We start from the raw sequence: 17,790 nt of genomic DNA, 5'->3' as shown, positions 1-17,790 counted from the left end.
GGTCAGATCAAGTCCTGGCTCTGCCACTTGCTCGCTGTATGACTTTAGGAAACTGCTAAATGTCTCTGTTTAATAACTTACGCTTTTTGCCCCATATGAGGACTAGTGAGTGATGTAAGCGGGAGAGTGTTCGCACATACTCAGGGCTCAGTAAACTCTTCCCCTTCCATTCTGATGGTCTGGCTTTCACAAGACCCCTTCATTTAGAGCTAGAAGGGAACTTAGAACCCTCTAGTCCAGTATGCTTATTTTACAGAGGAGAACACTGAGGTCCAGGAAGGGAAAAGAAATGGCTTCTGACCTGACGTGTAACATAGTCGGTCTCCCACTTGTGGCTTCCGGGTGGGAGTTTTTTGTTTGTTTTTATTTCTATCATACTCTAGCCTCCCTGTAAACAAGCCTTCTGCCTTCTTCTGAGCAGACCACTCACAGCACCTGGGCTCAAGGTTCAAGCCACTATTATCACTCTTCTGGACCACTGCAAGAACCTCCCAACTCATCTCACTAGTCTACCCTAGTCCCCTTCAATCTGCTCGCAACGCAGCAGCTCAGAGCCTGTCCTTGTAAATCATTACACCCTCTCTTCCTCAATCTTTGGCTGGTCGTATTCAGTCCAGTCCTGGCCTTCTTGCTGTTCCTTGCTCACGCTGGGCACATCCCAGCCTGAAGGTTTTCGGGGCGCCGCTTCCTTTACTCGGGATGCTTCCCACCAGGCACACGCACAGTTCGCTCCCCCATCTGGCGCTTCCCATTTTCCTGGGGGGCTCCCTCCTGCACCCCAGTTAGGACTTGGTCCCTATTCCGTGTCTCCTTCCTCAGTGTGCTGTCTGCTTTAGTAGAGTGGAGTTGCGATGGGGACCTGACTTTTTCGTAGCTGTATCTCCAAAGCCTAACACAGTGTCTGAAACGAGAGGTGTCCAGTAAAGTCTGATGAACGTGTGCACCAGCAGGGGGTGGGAAGGGCGCGTCCTCAGGCGTTCTGGTCAGAGAACAAAACTGAGCAAAGTGTGACATCCTTCATTAAATGTGCCGTGGCATGGGGCTTTCCGACACAAGAAAGTGTATTTATGTATTTTTAAACATAATCTGCTCATGTTTGTGTATGCATAACTAAACCAACAGGGATACATCTTTTTGAGTTAATTGCTGGAAATGAAGTATTTTGCAAAGCCCGAACAAAACACTTCCTTAAAACTCCATAGAGAATATATCTTAGTTCTGGTGAATCAGAAAAAAACACATCTGTTTTTATTCTCTCTTTTTCTGGGTTCTAAGAGAAACTTCAAAGAAAACTAGATGTAGACCAGAGGTCAGCGCTCACGGATCAGATTTCGTCTTGATAGGCTTTTTATAGACCTGTAACAAAGCAGAGTCCTGCGCTGCGCTGGGTAATGGGCGTTCGACAGACCCGCGACTGTGGGATGAGGAGGCGCTGCTGTAACTCTGCTGCTTCAGATGGAGATTTCAAGTGTTTTCATTAGGTACAACAGCTGTTTCTATTACAGATAACAGATCGCAGAGGTGGTGACGCTGATATCAACTTCTAGTGGGCTCAGAACACAGTGTAGCTTGTACAATTAGTTTTTTTGTTAATTAATTTTTTTCTGCGCACGCAAATTAACTCTGTAGCAGTAAAAGGAAATTACTTACTTGCTGCTGAATTGTCTGAAAGTGATACGATCATCTTTTCTAGAATCACATTAACCAGATTAAAAGCCCTTGGGAAAAATTTGGCACCCTACTCCTTCCCGTTCACATCTTCCTAAAGACCTCTCAGGGGCTTCCATTTGGAAAGCTAGGATCGTTACTGGGCTTTTAATACAGAAAGACTGGCTGCTCACCGCTGAATCTTTCTAGACGCCCAGTGGTGGGGGCTCTGCCGTGTCACCAGCATGGAATCCTTGACCTTACCGACCTCCTGCCTGTTTGGAGGTTAGTTTTCTAGTGCAGGACACAGGGTAACTGTCCCACTAACGAACCTGTTTCCAAGATGGTCGCTATCATTTTATCTCTCACTGAATGCACATATCACTCTGCCATTGACAGGAGGTGGAGGCTATTGCTCCAACCGTTTGACTCTAGGGAGGCTGGATTGGGACTTCTTCCATCAGCAGAATAAAGTGGAAGTTGCTGTGCCAGTTCTGGGCCCAGACTTTGTGAGGACCATAGTCTCTACTTTCCCTTAAAATACTTCCTCTTGGAACCCCGCTGCCATGCTGTGCCTAACGCACACAGAGAGGCCACATTTAGACAGCCCAGGCCACTGCCTCAGCTGCCTAGTGTCAGCTGTTGGCCATGGGAGCCAACCATTGTAAGTCCAGCGGAGGTCAGCCTGAGGATGACTCAAGCCGGTGCTCAGAAAGCATCTGTCTGGACTGCTTGAGAGGCACTGCTCAAGGATACCAACCCATAGAACTGTGAGATCACAATGAGTTATTTTTAAACTGCGAAATTGGTGTGGTTGGTAATGCAGCAATAGGGACAGAGTAAGAAGCCACAGGAAAAGCGCTCCTGTGAATGTGGGCATCAAAAGAACATGCTAGCTAGGGTGACGTGGAGTTAGTGGGTATCTGTGAGAATAGATACCAGTCTCTCTTCCACATCTTTAGCTGACCCTTAGAATTTAATACTTAAACTGTTGTTCTCTTATCATTTGGATTTGTAGATATAAATATTTACTGTATATATGCAAAATATGGAGGAGGGACAATGCTCTAACCAGAGTACTGAAAACCTGTTGTGTGTAGGGCTGGAAGGTAAATATTTTAGGCTATTCTAAGGACATTCTAGTCTTTGTAGCAACTGTTCAGGTCAGGCAGATTGACTCAAACGATATGTAAATGAAGGGCATGGCTGTGTGAAACAAACTTCATTGATAGAATAGGTGGTGTGCTGGATTTGATCTGTAGACTGTAGTGTGCTGACACCTGTTCTAAATGATTATATCTATAGCCAACAGAGACAATTGCTTCTATAACTCAGGCCTCATCAGCATTAGCTTTGGCTGGCCCCAGCTCCAATCCCACCTGCCAGTCCTTTTGCGTCCCCATCATAGGCTTTGCCTCCTAAGTTTGAAATGTCCCCTCAGGGTTCTTCTCCCTCTACATGCTTCTTCTCAGCCATGCCACCCACTCAAATGATCTCAACTAACACCAACTTGCCATTCACTAAGAAACCTCCGTCATTCAGCATTCTGTCTGGCCCTCCACACTCCTGTGTTTCCCCTGGATGCCACCTCATCACCCCTATGTTCAGAGCACTCTTGCACCTGGTATGAACCGACAGCCTCTCCATCCCAAACCTGTCCTTCTGTGGTCAGATCTGTGATGCTGTGGACTCTGCAAACCCCGTTCCTTCTTTGTGGACTCGTTTCTGTCTATTGGGACTCCTGGAAGGGCTGGTCTTTATCTTTCCTCTCCGCTTCCTGTTTACTTCTGCCTGCGTTGGGGTTCCTGGAACATAATAAACCTTCACTCCAGAAACACACATTCTTTCTATAGTAACAGCTGAATTGGGCTTTCTCAAGGTTGGGAATTCCCTCCCCATCACTTCCCACGGCACTGGTGGGTCAGCGCCCCTCTGCAGAGGTCTGGCCCTTCGGGACTCCTTCAAGTTCAGACACGCTGATACCAGCGGAGCAGCATCTTATAGTGGGGAGCCTGAGTTTTGGCCTACTAGGGCCCCTGATTCAAGTTTCTAGGTTTCAGCCACTCCCAACTTCTCTTTGATTCCCAGCTGTCAGAGGTGGTGGCTGCTTTCATTGCTTCTTTCATGATAATATATTGTTCTCCTTTGCTTTTTTTCAGTTACCTAGTTAATAGCTTCCCATGACTGGCTAACCATTATTTATATTATTGACAAATTCCCATCCAAATATCTGGCATGGTTTCTGTCTCCCCACTGACCTCTAAAGGAGTTTGTATTTTTAGCCAAAAGCTGCTGCTGTGACAGTGTCTCCTGCCTTAGTAAGTGGCACCAGCACACCTCTCCCTGTCCAATTCCTCAGGCAAATTTCTGGGCATCATTCTCAGCTTCCATTCTCTCAACTCCTATATCCATCAGTGAATAAGCCTATGGATTGGGCTTCCTGGGCATTGCTTATATCACCTGCTCTTCTCTCTCAGTGCCCAACCTGGACTAGACCACCATCGCGTCTCACCCTGGTGAAGGTCACCATCCTGCAACTGACCTCTCACATTTCTCTGGCTCCACAATTTGTTCTCCCACCACAGCCCAGAAGCCATCTCAAAAACATTTTCTAGTTATGTGACTCTGAAACATTCCAAATCTCTGATTTGACTTCTCCTGCATCTGCTCTCCATTTGGAAATACCTTCTTTACTTTTCTGTCAGGTTTTGACTATGCTATGCTTTCTTTGCATTCCGGATGCAAACCGTTTCTTCCATTTGGAAATAATCCCTTTCACCTGGATAACGATGGCACCTTTGTTAAATGTTGTCTGAGCATCACTTTCTCACAAATGGCTTTTTCCTGGCCAGGCGAGTCTTCTGCTCTGTTTTCCCCTTTGCACACGACCTTTTCTCCATAATGTGAGTAACTGCCTAGATTGTAAACCACATCAGCAGAGGCTGCGTCTGTCTCGCCCAGCACACCATTCCTAATGCCTGCATTCTTCCAGCACAGAACATATGTATTCAATAACTGTCTGCTGATGTCAGTAGATTTCTGTTTTCTATCTATATAGCTGACCCTGGGGGACATGTGAACTGCAGGGATGCACAGAGAGGGCAATTTTCTTGACCTGCCCCTGAGGCAAGATCAACGGCTCCTCTTCTCAGGCTATTCAACACAGAGAGGATGAGGACCTATATGATGAGCCACTTCTACTTAATAGTAAATATGTTTTCTCTTCATTATAATGTTCTTAATAACATTTTTTTCTCTAGCTTTCTTTATTGTAAGAATATAGCATATAAAACATATACCAAACATGTGTGATTTGACTGTGTTACTGGTAAGGCTTCCAGTAAACAGTAGCTATTAGTGAAGGCTTTTCCTTCGCACCCCTGACTCCTGTACCTTTCAGGGTCACGTGTACACCATCGGCCCTGTAGGCCGGTTACCAAAGATGCACATTTCCTCGGATGTACCAGAATCCTTTGAGGCTGGTTGTCACCTTTTCAACTTCGGCACTTTGGGCTTGTCTCATATCTCCTAATACCATTCTCCTTTTGTGAGTCTCACTTTGTGCCCTGGGTAGAGTGCCATGGAGTCATCTTATCTCATGGTAACCTCAAACTCTTGGGCTCAAGCAATCTCATGCCTCAGTCTCCCAAGTAGCTGGGACTATAGGGCCACAATGATGCCTGACTAGTTCTTCTATTTTTGGTAGAGATGGGGTCTCCCTCTTGCTTGGGCTGGTCTCAAATGCCTGAGTTTAAGCAATCTACCTGCCACAGCCTCATATTACAGATGTGAGGCACTGAACCTAGCCCCCTTTTATGCATTCTTACAGAGATTGGAGGAAGCTGAAAGGGGAGTAGATTGGTCAGAATCTACTCCCTTTTGGGCTGGAATGAAGCCTCAACATTACTGACTTTCCATTCTCAGATGGTCCTATGGTAAGTGCCATCTGGCAAGTCTTCTGAGTACCTGGGGCCAGGAACACCTCAGTACATCTAAACTCCAGTAGCCAACAAAGGAATGTTCCTCTATTTCTAACAATCAGTATGTTACTTCTCCACCAAAAATATCAATGTGCCAGTTTCTTTGTAGTTCCCTGAAAGGTAGCTGGGAATCGTCAAGTGACACAGCCGGGGAGGAGCTGGGGCGTGTGCTGACACTGTGCCAGGGCTCCAGCGGGACAACACCAGTAACAGGGACGGAATGTGAAGATGAGCGTGATGGTGAGGAAGAGTCACAAAGGCACATGGCCACACTTGGTGCAGAAGGAGCAGACCTCAGGGGACAGATTAAATAAATCCATGCTTGCTTTTGGTCACACTTCCACAGAGAGAGCCGCAATTTATTTTAAAAAGATAATAAACAAAAAGCAGCTTTTGTTTGTTTTTATCTCCTAAATTGATTTGACCCAAGCTGGAAATTTCTTTGAGAATGATAGGTCTCTTTCCTTCAGCTCCGAGTCTTACCTTCTGGATTGTATTCCACACACGCTCCTTATCCTTTCTTCTTCCTTCAAGGGTGTCCATAGCATCTGCCATTAGCGACTGCAGCTGTGGCACCAAGATAAAAATTATCAGTGTGGAATTCACACAGAAATAACTTCTCTAAATACACAGATTAAAACCTAATTAAAAAATCATTTGTACGCTGATGATTTTATTACTCTTCCTTCCTGCAGTGAACACTGCCACCTCATCCTTGCCTGTCATTTTTGCCGAGTATTATTGCTGACATAAAAATACTGAAACAATGAAAAATTCTTCTTGAAAATTTGTAGAAAACATATAGATTTTAATGTAGTTAGTGTTGATGTTTTGTTAAAAACAGGTTTGGGTTGTAAAGAACGAAGGCCGCAGTTCATTCTCCGGGAAGTGGCATGCAGCACCTGAAGGCCTTTTACTGTTTCCTCCTGAGGCTGCTGCGTCCACAACCCAGGCACGGCTCAGCGGAGGACAACTCTATGATTGTGCTATTTTATTGCCTCTTAAAGAATCAAGCTCAATTAATTTCTTTTACTGTTCTTTTCTTTGTTAAAATTTTGAAATAACCAAGTATTCCTTTTTTAGGTCCCAGTGGAAGGCAAGTTTTAAACACTCCACTCTTTGCCCCAAATGGGAACCTGCCACATTCCAATTTAAAGCAATCTGTATACACGGTGCAGATGTGATTGCAAAGTTAGACACTGCAGCAAACCCAGTGAGATTCAAAAGTTTAAAAACCATTCTCTGAAAAAAGAGCAAATATCAGTTCAGTTCCTTGTAGCATTAAAGTACGGGCCTTAGATATTCATCTTGTGGTTTAGGCACTACCGAGCTTCAGTAGGAGGACACAGTGGGGTCATTGGGCCTTAGATATCGTTCTGTAATTTAGGCACCACTGAGCTTTAGTAGGAAGACACAGTGGGGTCACTGGGCCTTAGATATCGTTCTGTGATTTAGGCACTACTGAGCTTCAGTAGGAGGACACAGTGGGGTCACTGGGCCTTAGATATTGTTCTGTAATTTAGGCACCACCGAGCTTCAGTAGGAGGACACAGTGGGGTCACTGGGCCTTAGATATTGTTCTGTGATTTAGGCACTACCCAGCTTCAGTAGGAGGACACAGTGGGGTCACTGGGCCTTAGATATCGTTCTGTGATTTAGGCACCACCGAGCTTTAGTAGGAGGACACAGTGGGGTCACTGGGCCTTAGATATTGTTCTGTGATTTAGGCACTACTGAGCTTCAGTAGGAGGACATGGTGGGGTCACTGGACGGTCTTCTGTAGAGCACTCGCTATTTAAACAGCACCATACAAGGTATTGTGAGGACTGATTTTCTAGCTTAGCTTATTTATGGAAGTTGGAAAGTATTAATGAAATTTGTTTCTAAAGGTGACGGAATCTTGTAACATACATAATTTTTCAATTATGCACATATACATAAACATATATTTAATTTTTTTCCAGTGAGCATATAAATGTGAAAATATCCCAAAGAATTCCATTTTCTAAGGTTTCAGATAGTGAAATTACACATCAGACAGGGATGTCAATAATGCTAGTTTGGTGTATTTTGTGTATATTTTGAAAAATAACTATTTCCAGGAAAAGAAACCCCACAGATGTGTGCTTAAGAAGATGTAAGTACAGAGAATTCCCCCATATTTTTCACTTAAATCTTGAATGTGCTTTTCAGGAAGACAGGATCAACATTTTGCTGGCTGCTTAAATTAACATTTTCTTTGCTTCCTCTTATCTCGGAGGAGCATTAATCATCTAAAATTGGCTGTAATATGCACTTTGAAAGCTCCATACTCACTGCACTCCTGAATGCCTTGTGAATGGCGGGATAAATACTCAGCCTTTTAGACGCCATTCTTCTGCATACAGCCATAAAGGTTTAGAAAGTATTATTGCCAGTTTTGACTTGGTAATTCCTGGATTAGTAGAAATTTCATAGCTTTCATCTTTAGTTTGTATAATTATATTATTTGGTTAGTCAGACAATTTCATATACTTCCTCTGAACATCAGTATTTACTGAACACACTTTCTAGCAGGTTTACATGAACATTATAAATGTTGGCAGCTCATTTCTTGATTACATTTTAAAAGCTCAAAGAGGGAGGTTTCCTTTAGTTAAATGACAATTATAGGTAATCAGCTTGGGCTGTTCTCATCCTTCCTATGTGAATTCCATTCAGGTCTGCAATTAATTTTAGTTACTCTCAGTTAAAGCTTCACAGTAAAGAGACTCCCCCATTACACACTAGGATCTCCAAATAGAAGACATTTTACCTTTCCTAGAATGGGCAGCACACTGGTCAGGGACTGCTTTCCAGATGAGGTCCGATCACTGCTAGTATTAATTACGGTTATCATATACATGTCTGTCCGAATATTGTTTCTATGAGACATTTCCTTCAACTAGTTTTTTGACTGGGTCTGTGTAAGGATAAAGCATCTGGTTTTCTTAGCTAACTGGTCAATTTATTTAGAAAATAACAATTTTGACTAACTACATGTTCCCCTCAACTAAACAACTGTTTTGTTGATTTATTTAAATGTATCACTGTGTGTGTGTCTTGGTACTGCCAATGTACATCATAACAGCAGTAGTGATTAAGAAAACTCTAAAGATTATTTGGTAGGGTCATTTTTCTATAAAAGAAAATCACTGTTTTGTCCTCTCATTTTTTTGTAGAAGAGTATCATACATTAGCATATCTTGGGGTTTGAGAATCTACTTGTTACAATCTTGTTTTACTTAAAAAGTCTGACACTGGGTGGCACCTGTGTGGCTCAAAGGAGTAGGGTGCCCACCCCATATACTGGAATGGCAGGTTCAAACCTGGCCCCAGCCAAAAACTGCAAAAAAAAGTCTGACACACAATATGAACAATCATCCCTTTTCTACGTTTTTGCACATCACAAAGTTTTGCCATAAAAGTGGGAGCTAGTGACTGGGAGCCAATGGAAAGCAGACATGCGCCTTCGTGCATTTTACCTGTGCAGCATTGGAGTGCTGCGTGAGGGTGGGCAGTGCCCCCTCTGACTACATTTATTATCACACTTTTTTGCCCCAGACCATATCACTTTGGCTCAGGGCCTGTGAAAGCCTTAAACCAAGAAAAATAAAGACATACCAGTTCTGTCTCCTGCTGACTGATGTCCTGTAGGTAGGGGATGGTCGCAAGCTCTGCCAGAGCCTGATGGGTCACCTGGGACTGCTCTTTGACCCTCTGCAGCTGGCTGAGGAGGCTGGCGTACTGCAGCTTCTCTGTCACACCTGTGCACACTCGGAAGCGCCCCTGGTCTCCCGCACAAGGCAAGGTTTTAGATTAGAACAAACCATAGAAATAGACCTCTCCCTGGGGATGGAATTCAGCGCCTGTCAATATATTTACATCTTTTGAAGCAATGGTATCTAGCACAAATAAATGTTTCCTTCTATCATTTTATTTACTTCTTTATTTTTGGAGACAGAGTCTCACTCTGTTGCCTCAGGCTACAGTGCAGTGGCGTCAGCCTAGCTCACAGCAACCTCAAACTCCTGGCTCAGCCTCCTGAGTACTTGGGACTATAGGTGCCCATCACAGCAGTGGATAGTTTTAATTTTTTTCTTATTTTTAGTAGGACATGGGGGAGGCAGGGTCTTGTTCTTACTCAGCCTGGTCTCGAATTCCCAAGCTCAAGGCCTCCTAGAGAGCTGGGATTACAGCCGTAAGCCACCGCCCCGGCCCCTTCTATCACTTTAGACAATGTCTATACCCTTTTTCAAGTAAGTGAATACACAGAAAAGGAGTTCTTTGCAGAGTCATTGAGATGGGGTTGCTGGTTGTCCTGCACAGGGAGCCAGGCTGAGGAGGGAGAGGGGACAGAACCACACTCCTGTGTGACCTCACATCGCTGTGTTTGTGTGTCACCACAGCATCCCAAGAGCTAAGAATTGCCTGTCTTTCTTTTATATAAAATAAAAGTTTTCATGCCAGCTGAATCCTGAAAGATGTTGTGTGAGGTGGCCCCTGCAGCGGCCATCAGCCTCCAGGCCTGCTTTCTCCTCTGGGCTCCCTGGCTCCTCCCTTGTAGGCTTTGCTTTGTCCCTGTCCCAACGACAGACATAACTACTCTGCACGTCTGTAAGGACCATGAACCTCTGGCATCTTGGGCTTTCTTAAGATGGGCACAATTAGAATCACTGTGGCCCATGTGACCGTCACCCACAAAAGAGGAGATATTGCTTAATACAAATTGTAACACTTTATAGGAGACAAAGTTAACATGAAATTTTCATACTTATCTTCAGGAAAAAGTAATTCTGACTTGAGGGGGGCATATAAGGTTACAGTAAAAGCCTTGGGTTTTTGCTGTTTGGAGCATGTAAGCAAGGAGAAGTAACAAGGGGACCCAGATGCACTTCCTCTCTAGTGCTTGGCGGGGAGGCTGGGGACTGATGCCTGGCTTAATGGCAGGGCTCCTGGTGGACCACACACACTGGAGTCACTAGGCTCAGAGTCCTGGGCCTCACTCAGTGAATCACAATCTCTTGATGTGTCACCCTAGAAATATGCATTTAAGCCACCTCCCCAAATATTTCAAGCTTCTGTTTGATAACAAACCACTGACATAAAGCTGAGGATCTGAGTAAAGACTATTTTAATTTGTACATACTTAGGAAACAGAAACTCTTTCAAAAATTAGAGAAGGCAGACATATGATTCTCTTTCTTAAAAGAGACAACTCTGAAGAGAAAGGCTGTTAGGAAGAATATCATTAAAGAGGACCTTTAAATCAGTCCTTTCTGAAATGCTGTGCTCATGTTTTGATGGGCAGCACCTCTGTAAGCTGGCGTTTTCTAGTCTTGCAAATATACATGACGGGTGGGGGCTACGGCATTGCATCTTCTTTATTCCTCTGTAACACCTACCTATGCTGTCCAACTAAGGTCTTTTTATTCATACTCGTTTGTTCTTTCTGATCATTAATCTGAAAAATCTATAACCCTGTAAGAGTGATGATTGCAAATGGTGGATTTGGGGTCCCTTCTCTGAAGGGATGACAAAGTTGGCCTACCCACTGAGTTTAAACACGCCGCTAAACAATGGTCTCTGTCGAATAAAGTACAACCAGCTGGAGGAGAAACGGTGTTCTTTCTGAAGAAAAATTGCGTTCTTTGTCCTTCTTCAAAATAAACAATGGGGCAGTTACAGGAAAGTGATGTACTCCACTCCAAAGAGGTGAGCTTGCTTGAGAACATGATCTCTCAGTGCGATTCTTCAAAATATCAGGAAAATGAAAATAGTGGAAGTCAACAGCACTTTGTTTGCTTGGTTGCTGGGTCTGTAGCAGAACAGGGAGTGAGCCACGAGGGGCGGGAGACAGTTGGGGCTGATAGTCACCCATCTGCCCTTTCCCTAAGCCAAGTGCAGTTTGGTTACCAGAAAACTCCAGATTAATGTTCTGTCTGTATAAGATAGGGGTTTTTGAAAGACAAAATGAAAAAGAAGTAAAAGTTAATATCTAGTGCCAGCAGAAATGTTTTAATGCTGTTGCTTTAAGAAAATAAAGGAAATAATAAAAAATGAAATAAACATCTAATGCTAGCAGAGGCTAAGTCTACAGGGAGTAGCCCTGCTGGGGCACACGGGGAGCCATCCAAGGGCTCTTAGCTGCTGGAGAGAGTGTAATAAGTGTAATAGTGGCCACAAGCTCAGCTAAAACTTCACCTGGGCACAATGAAGGTTAGGCAAATAACAAGTTCAAATGAAGACTTCCATCAGAGAATTGTCAAGGTTCAATAGCAGTCATGGATAAATGTTTGGCAAATATCTGGTATGTCTGAAAAGCAAATTCTTAGTTTTTAGAGTGTATCTCCATTTGGGATTACATACAGAAACACTGCAAAACAAGAGGTTGGAAGTAATAACAATAATGTTCATTTCAAATGTGCATTGTGAACATTTATGTTTACATCATAGGTAAACATTTTCTATGCTTCAGCCGAAGGAAATTAAAAATAAAGTTGATGAGGTATTAAAAACATGGTTAGGTCACGTTATGGTAAGTCAGCCTGTGAAGGAAGCTTCATGCATGGTAAGAGATTTTATTATTTTAATTCTTTAACATTTAGCTTGGGACGGTTTGAAACTGACAGCAGTTACTGAATAGAAAGCATAGTGTGTCTAGCATCATGCGAAGGAATTAGGACACAAATCCAGAGAAGAAAAAGACTGTCAGAGCAGGGCTGCTGGCTAAGTGGGTGCAGCAGAATTATCAGCCCACAGGAAGGTGGTAGCATATTGTAGACTATAACTCGTAAAATGCTAGCTAGAGTCATCCTGTCTGGCCATGTGTTGGATACCTAGTGGAACAATCTATAAAGATAAGGAAACTAGTGTCAGAAGAATAAGAGGAATCACAGTCTGAGACAGAAATCTCCCGCAGATCAGAAACGTTATTCTCTGCCAGCTGTGTCTACTGCCTTGTGCCAAGAGGTAAAAATTCATGTTCTCTAGGAAGTTTTTCACAGTTAATTTTCTGAGTCTAGTTCATTTGTACACTTATATGTTCATTTTTAAAAATTTGAATCCAGCTATGGAGTCATTTCTGTGTTGTTTTATGTATGTTTTGCCTCTAGCAAGGTCCATACATTTAATTCAAAGAGATGTAGTATGTCTTAGTGAAGGGTTTCTGGAACAATATCCTGAAGCTCTGACTTTGAGCTCTAGCTCCCAGTTCTCTAGGTGTGTGAACTTGGACACACCACTACTCTGAGTTACAGTTTCCTCCTGGGTAAAATGAAGGGGATATAAGGCCACCAAGTTGTGAGGGTAGAATCAGATAATGTCAAGGAACAAATGCTTTTATATCTCAGAGCGCTATGCTTGTGCTTCTCTGTTTTAAACCCCTAGTTCCTAAGTGGAACTTTCTGCACACAGTCGTTTAGTTAATAACCAATACTATTCTGTATTTTTTTCTAATATGTTTAAGAAAATTTCTTCATTATAAAATATTTCAGGAATTTAAAAGGAAGAGTAATTTGTTAGCTTTACAATTTTTAAAGCCTATTTTATACTTAAAATGCTTCTATTGAGGGTAAATTGCTATGCTATCTCTTCATGTATAATTTGTGGAGAACAAAGACATGTATCTTTTATTTCAATGAAGGGAACTTGAAAGTTGGAGTGGCCAATAAACACTACCTGTGCCATTGCAACTTACTATGTTGCCAGGTGGACTTTTTCCTGGTTAGATTTTAGGTAAAATTAGATATTATGGAACTAATATTTACTAGGTGATTCGAAATGCTTGAAGGAGAGATCATGAGAATGCTTGGCACAATCTAAGCATTATTTAAAAATCTGCATATTATCATTATTTCTGTAACTTAATATAAATGTTGTAATACTTAAATATTGTGTAACTGATTCTGGTCATAGAATTATGTCAAGCACCACTGGTCTTAACCATTTGGGTCTCCTGCTGTTATGGATGTGGAAGTTTCAATGCATTGTATTTTCATAGTCCAAATCCATTTTCACTGACAAGCACTGTCAAAATGAATGAAAAACTTTGAACATATATGACACAACAAGTATTTCTTAGCCATTAGGCCTGGATGAAAATGTGGATGTTACAAATAGATAACTCTTTACCCTGATAGAAAGTAAAATCAAGCATCAGTCACCAGTATTAAAAGCACAACAGAACCTCCATAGCTGACCCTTTCCTTAAGTTGACCTAATTTTCATAGACCAGACATGCACCACATTTATGTATCAGTACAGTAGGCCTCATTCCTTATGTTGACACCTCTGTATGTTGACCAGTTTGTTACAGAGGTTCTACTGTAATTGAAAAGTCTAAAATTTTTTAGGATAAATATCTTGTCCAAGAGATTGGTCACTGTCAGTTAATGGAAATGTACTGGATGTTGGTTGTGTTCTACCTAGACACGTAAGGCTGACTGATCAGATCCTGCAGCTCTGAGTCCAGTTTGTTCCTAGAGATGATGTCTCAAACCCCACCTGAGTGAAAGTTCTATGCAAACGAGTGATCTAAAGAAAGACTTCAAGATCCACAGGACAGGACAGGGGCGGTGACTCACACCTGTAATCTCAGCACTCTGGAAGGCCGAGGTGGGTGGATTGCTTGAGCTCACAAATTCGAGCAAAAGTGAGACACTTAAAATAGAAAAACTGAGGCAAGAGGATCACTTGGCCAGAGTTGGAGGTTGCTGTGAGCTATGACGCCACTGCACTCTACCCATTGAGACTCATTCTAAATATATATATATATATACACACACACACATATCTCCACAGGACACTAGAGCAATCTTTATATTAGAAGAAAAATATGTACTTCAAAGTGTGCAGCTTGTATAAAGGAAAAGAAAGGTGTATAAAATATTCTTCTTGTCAAAGCAAACAAAAACCAATACAAATAGGGGGAATGAGGAAGGGAGAAGGCGGAGGAGAAAGAGGATTGGTGAGCTCTCCCCTAATGGGCACAATGTCAGGGTATGTGGCACACCTCCCGGGTCTGGGACACAACTGCAAGAAGGACTCTACCTAACAAATGTGAACATTGTAATCTAGTTGTTTGTACCCTCCCTTTAGCCTGAAATTAAAAAGAAAATAAACCAATAGAAATAATTCAGCACAGAGAGCTTCAACATGGACTCACAGCAAGGCCATGAGGTGGGCCTGGCAGATGTCAGCTTATGTTAAAAATGAGAAAAAGCAGTTTAGTGGTCGGGGGCTTGCCTTGGAGTCACACATCAAAGCATCACCCTGGGCAAGTCACTCTCCACGGACATCACCAACCAGGGTGATAAACAGTGAAGACAGTGAGGACAGTGCAATTCCTGTCGGGGGACGGCATGTGCGTCTGAAGAAATATACCCGAAGGATCTTAAAAACACTATTGAGGGCTTCTCAGGTCCCAGCTGATGGTGCAATGTAGGAATGCTTTCTAGTCCCCCCCTCATTACTTGCTTCATTCAACTAGGTTACCTTTGCAGCCAGTTTTATTCAATCCTGCTTTCTGAAGCTATGGCTGGGTAAATAAGAAGATACCTGGAAGCAAAGATTTAGATACACCTGTGGCCCCCGGGTACTTTCAGGCTTACTTTCTTCAACTTCATTACAACTCTTTGAGATAATCTTCCAAAAACTGTTATTTACCATAAAAGGGAACATAGCAAAGTTGATGAAATTTATTGCAGTTAGCAAAGTTGTACTAAGACTCAATCTCAAGACAATCAAGTTATGAACTGGATGCTAAGAATCTCATTAATTAGGGTTTTTAAATTTCCTTTATAGACACACAAAGACAAATTTCCAACTGTCCAGAATGCCCTTTGACAGATGAGAAGCAAATGACTTACGGACATCAAAAAAAGTGCGCCACGTCCAACCTATGTGCAACTAAGATCTGAACTGGCACAGATGGGGTGGCCGTCCTTACTTCCTGACAGGTAATAAATAGGGTAAGGCAGGCACTGCCCCCAGAAGCAGGGCACAGGCGGGTCACCCCACCAGGCCGGCACACTGGTTCTAGAGGGCGGCCTGTCCTGAGGAGATAGTGCCCAGGGGGGTGGTCCTCATTAGCCAAGCTTCCACTGTTTACAAGGGCTGATGATGATGACAATGATGTGAATGGGTCTCTGGAACAGTATTTGGTATGGTAGCCTAAGCCAGATAACACAGAGGTGGGTTTCTTCTTAATAGAAGTATACGGAAATAATTGAGTGCAACATTGCTGTTGAGAGGGGGAAGCTGCATGGCAGGAAAATTAGTACAAATGTGCTTTTGTATTTGTCATGCATAGAATTACAAATCATGCAAATAGATTAGGTGTTTTATGGCCTTTCTAAACTGCTGAATAATGTTACTGAGCAGATAAACTGCTGAACAGATGTTAAATGGCTGTTTGTGATGACACCCTTGGTTCCCCTTGTAAGGTAAGAACATCAAATTGATGAGGAGGCAAGAAGATAACTCTTTAAAATTTCCAACTTACGGGCCTTTTGAAAAATATTTAAAGGGGAGAAATCTGCAGCCTTTTCAGCCTGTTAATAAGAAGTTCTTTTTATGTATTTCCAATACAATGGCTTACATTTTGTAAAATAGCACAGTAATTTAGGTCTTATTTCAGGTCCTTTAAGACTGAAAAGTAGAAAAGACATATTTTCCCTGGATCACAGAAAGAGATTAGATAATGTTTTTTCCTTACATCTATACAAAGACCCATTGCCAATGTTTAGAGATGCATCTGATTCATCACCATGTCAAGGAGGCACCAGTCTGACAAACTGAATCCTGTGTAGGTAACAAGAGAGTTTGATCTAATAGTTCAATAAGTGAATCGGGGAAAATATTGTGCTTACTAAACTTCTGTTATTTATTTGAAGTGAGAAATTCACTGCAAATTTAAATTAGATATGAGGAAGGTATAAAGAAAAGACTCTTTAAAGAGATACTAGCCTAATAAATGCTGGAACTTGCAAATTGCAGCACTGTAATATGTTTTATAGTATAAAAGGAATAAAACCGTTAGCTAAAATTTGCTTGGTTTTGCAAATGAGATGTACTGTGAATGTTTCTAACATCCCCTGACACTTGCATTGCTTGTACCATAAACTTTTCGTACTTCTAGAATTTTCCAATATTTGTACGTTGGGCAAATAGGAAGGATACCTACATTCAGCTGGGTGCTTCTAATAAAGTCCAGTATTGGCAAGACCCGCTTGCCCAGGGTCTCCATGTGTCTCGCTGCATCTTCTCTGGTCAGCACGCTGAAAGGAGTCTTATGTTCTAAAAAGTGTAACAATAATCTTTTATGCCATCTTTCTCAGACTTCTACTTCAAAATGCTTTCTTTGGCAAGCTATAAGCAGATATCTCAATGTTAACAGATATGAAATCTTTGGTATACAAACCAGTTCCATCCCCAGACCTTCAATATAACAAGGAAAGATCTGTGAGGAAGGAAACAGAAGAGACAGTGCCCTTTAGAGAGTATCATTTATTCATTTTGTGGTGTATCTTGAATGAGAGCTCTAAAAGGCAGCATGTAACAATTCACCTGTCTCTTCAGAGTATGTTTTCCCTGAGTCGTGAAAAAATGTTATCATAAATGTGTCTGATTCTTGTCTTGTTCCTCCCAGGTATCATTCAAATGTGCAGATCCAATTGACTTTGTAGCTCAAAGTTCAGATAAGCCTCAGGGTATGTATTGCCAGACAAAACACAAGTTCTTAATTACGTGGCCAGAGGTGAAGATATAAATTCAATCTGACCCTGAATTCAGTCCATAAGTCAGAGATTTTAACTCTATGTAAGTATTTTCTTGATTTTTAAAAGTTTCAAGTAGAATTACTGAAAACCATTTGACTATAATACTCATTAGAAGATTGAAGCTACTGGCTAATTACGTAAGAGAGACAGAACATAAATTAATACAACAGCTGGTAATTCAGGTGATTTAAGTTTGTCATTGGCTATCTTTTTGTTTTCATATAATAGTTCTGTTGATACTTTTCTTCTACATTTGCTAATTGATGATGATGACAGCGTATATTCTTTAAGCGCTCTGTGATGAGGCACTGGTGATGGCGGTGGTTGGGGTGCAGTGGGTGGCGTGAGGGAGCGGGCGCTCCAGG

General features: G+C 42.2%; 1 protein-coding gene across 1 annotated transcript in view; it reads right to left on the bottom strand.

The window, feature by feature from the left end:
- SPATA16 (spermatogenesis associated 16) overlaps positions 1 to 17,790 on the bottom strand; it is a 247,266-nt gene that overhangs the window by 17,092 nt on the left and 212,384 nt on the right. Inside the window, exons 7-9 of the mRNA XM_003794288.1 lie at positions 16,831 to 16,943; positions 9,270 to 9,434; positions 6,111 to 6,194 (exon numbers count right to left, since the gene is read on the bottom strand). Coding sequence (XP_003794336.1) covers positions 6,111 to 6,194; positions 9,270 to 9,434; positions 16,831 to 16,943 — 362 coding nt within the window. The remainder of the gene's footprint in view (positions 1 to 6,110; positions 6,195 to 9,269; positions 9,435 to 16,830; positions 16,944 to 17,790) is intronic.

This window comes from Otolemur garnettii, unplaced genomic scaffold, assembly GCF_000181295.1.
Source record: "Otolemur garnettii isolate 467f Iridium unplaced genomic scaffold, OtoGar3 scaffold00078, whole genome shotgun sequence".
NCBI lineage: Eukaryota > Metazoa > Chordata > Mammalia > Primates > Galagidae > Otolemur > Otolemur garnettii.
Note: the sequence above shows the minus strand (reverse complement) of the source record. Positions and strands in the feature narration are given on the sequence as shown.